The sequence below is a fragment of the Aphanomyces invadans genome, assembly GCF_000520115.1.
Source record: "Aphanomyces invadans strain NJM9701 unplaced genomic scaffold supercont1.46, whole genome shotgun sequence".
Taxonomy (NCBI): domain Eukaryota; phylum Oomycota; class Saprolegniomycetes; order Saprolegniales; family Verrucalvaceae; genus Aphanomyces; species Aphanomyces invadans.
The window spans coordinates 437,578-439,711 of record NW_008580191.1 but is presented as its reverse complement, the minus strand read 5'-3'; the positions used below and the strand labels follow the sequence as shown (position 1 = coordinate 439,711).

General features: G+C 56.3%; 1 protein-coding gene across 1 annotated transcript; it reads right to left on the bottom strand.

Moving 5' to 3' along the window:
* Positions 1-43: 43 nt before the first annotated feature.
* H310_13050 (hypothetical protein) lies at positions 44-2,074 on the bottom strand (the record flags this gene model as incomplete). The annotated part of the gene is made up of 1 exon (XM_008880407.1): positions 44-2,074. One exon carries the CDS (start codon positions 2,072-2,074, stop codon positions 44-46), a length of 2,031 nt encoding a protein of 676 aa, XP_008878629.1.
* Positions 2,075-2,134: the final 60 nt, after the last annotated feature.

Sequence of the window (2,134 nt, the reverse complement as noted above, 5' to 3'; positions counted from 1 at the left end):
CAGTGGTTTCTTGGAAGTCGAATAAATACGTGGTCTTGTGTGGCTAGGGATGTTGGAAGGAAATGTCGAGGGCCAAGCAGTTGGGGTATTTGAGCCAAAGCGTGTGGTATGGTCGCTGCCGTTTGAGAATCGCAAGTTGTGCAAGCACGTCGATGCGAAGTTCATCGGTAGGATCTTGAAGTCGAAGCCAGCGCCGCACGGACGCCATCCAACCGATGAAGGTGGTTTCTTCCCAGACTCGTCGAGGCCAAGGATGCTTGCCATCGTGCTTGATGGCATTGCGTTGCGTCCAAGCTGAGTGGAGGACCGTGGCAGTCAGCAGCGACCATAGCTTGAACAATGCTTCCTTGTTGTTGGCATAGGCTGGGTTGACAGTGAAAGCGTCGATGTTCGTGATGGTAGCCCAGTCGAAACGAACGCCAAACCAACGCCAGGCGCGAGCATGGAACTGCCACGTCGGGAAAACTTCGTTGCAGGTGTGGAAAGCATGGTGTTCAGTTTCGACGGCGCCACATCCATACGTGCAGGTAATGGCCGAAGGGTCGATGGCTTGCTTGTACGAGAACCGGCTGTTGACGGGAAGCATACGCAGGACGAGTCGAAGCCAAACATCGCCTTGAACGGGGGTTGGTGCGTGGCACGTACGTCGAACAAAGCGCATGTACTTGGCCAAGTCTTCGGTGGATGTGCGGGCGGACGTCACCGCCGGGTGCGTGCTTGAAGCAGGTGGAGCATGGTACGCCAAGTCGAACAGCTTCTTCTTGGGCCATGCACAGTAGCTCTGGCATTGGTCCTTCACGTATCCAAAGAATGGATGCGCAGTGCGAACGAGGCCAGGCGAAAGCGCACCAGGTCGAAGATCGAAGTGACGCCGAACTTGCTCGTAGACTCGAGTGATGTGGAGGTAAATGGAGACGGCCCGCTCCATGGCACTGAATTCCATCCGATCCCGGGCTGCATTGAGACGGACGCGAGCATCTGGGCTTCCTTGGGACATGCGCGCAATGAACATGGCTTGGGTCGGCCAGGAGCCATCCGTGTTGAGGAAGTCCTTCAAGCTTCGCAGTCCATTGCTTGCGCCATGAAGACACCATCGACGAATGTTGGGCGCACTCGCAAGACACGCTGAGTACTTGGGACGACCGAAGTGCATCGGCTCGTACGAAGTCAACCACAATGGCAAGTTCATCACCGTGTTGAATGTCGGGGGAACTTCAATGCGCTTTGTCATGGAGACGGCCGACCATTGCTTCCATACATCACGCCACAAGGGATGCAGCTCGCGCAGTGCAATCCATTTTGAACTTGTGTTTGGGAAGTACAGCAGAAAATCGAACGGGTAGTCGTCGCGGTAGAGTTGGCCCATGACCCGGGCGAACTGTCGTTGGACCAGAGGGCGCCACGAAGGAGTGCCGTTGCTGCGGGAAGCCATGAGTTGTTGGACTCGCACAAGGCGCTGCTGTCGAATGATCGACGCGACGTGAGGAATACCAAGCCCAAGGGCCTTGTCGTGTTGGAGAGGTCGGTTGATGAAGGTACGGTACTTGTCAGTACGCAGGGTCTTCCTTCCGAGAATAAACTTGTTGGTCATCGACTGCATCTCGTCGACGATTGGTTGAGGGATGGGCACTGCAGCGGTAACATGCCATAGCATCGACAGAAGCATGGTGGACACCAGCAGCTTGCGGCCTTGTATCGTCCGTGCGCGGCCACCCCACAACGGAAACGCAGCGAGGAACTTGTCCCGGAGTGTTTGGGCTTGGAAGTCGGCCGTAAGACGATGGCCAAACAGCACACCCAGATACTTTGCCGGCCGGCCCGATGGGAGAATGTTGAGAAGGTCTTCGGCGTCGATGTCGGCGGGGTCGAGGTGGTCGTTCAGCACAAGTGTCATGCATTTTCGCTGGTTCAGACGCGCACCCGACACTGAGCAAAACGTGTCCACGATTTCCATTTGAGCCACCGCGGATGGTAAGGAGTTGGAGAGAAGCGTCGAGTCGTCAGCGAAGAAAATGCTTGTCTTGACGTCTTCATCGGGCAGTGGAATGCCGTGCTGGGGTTGTGCACGGAGCATTTCGCCCAGCGGCTCCAGGTAAAGCACAAACAGTAGGCAGGACAGTGGGCACCCTTGCTT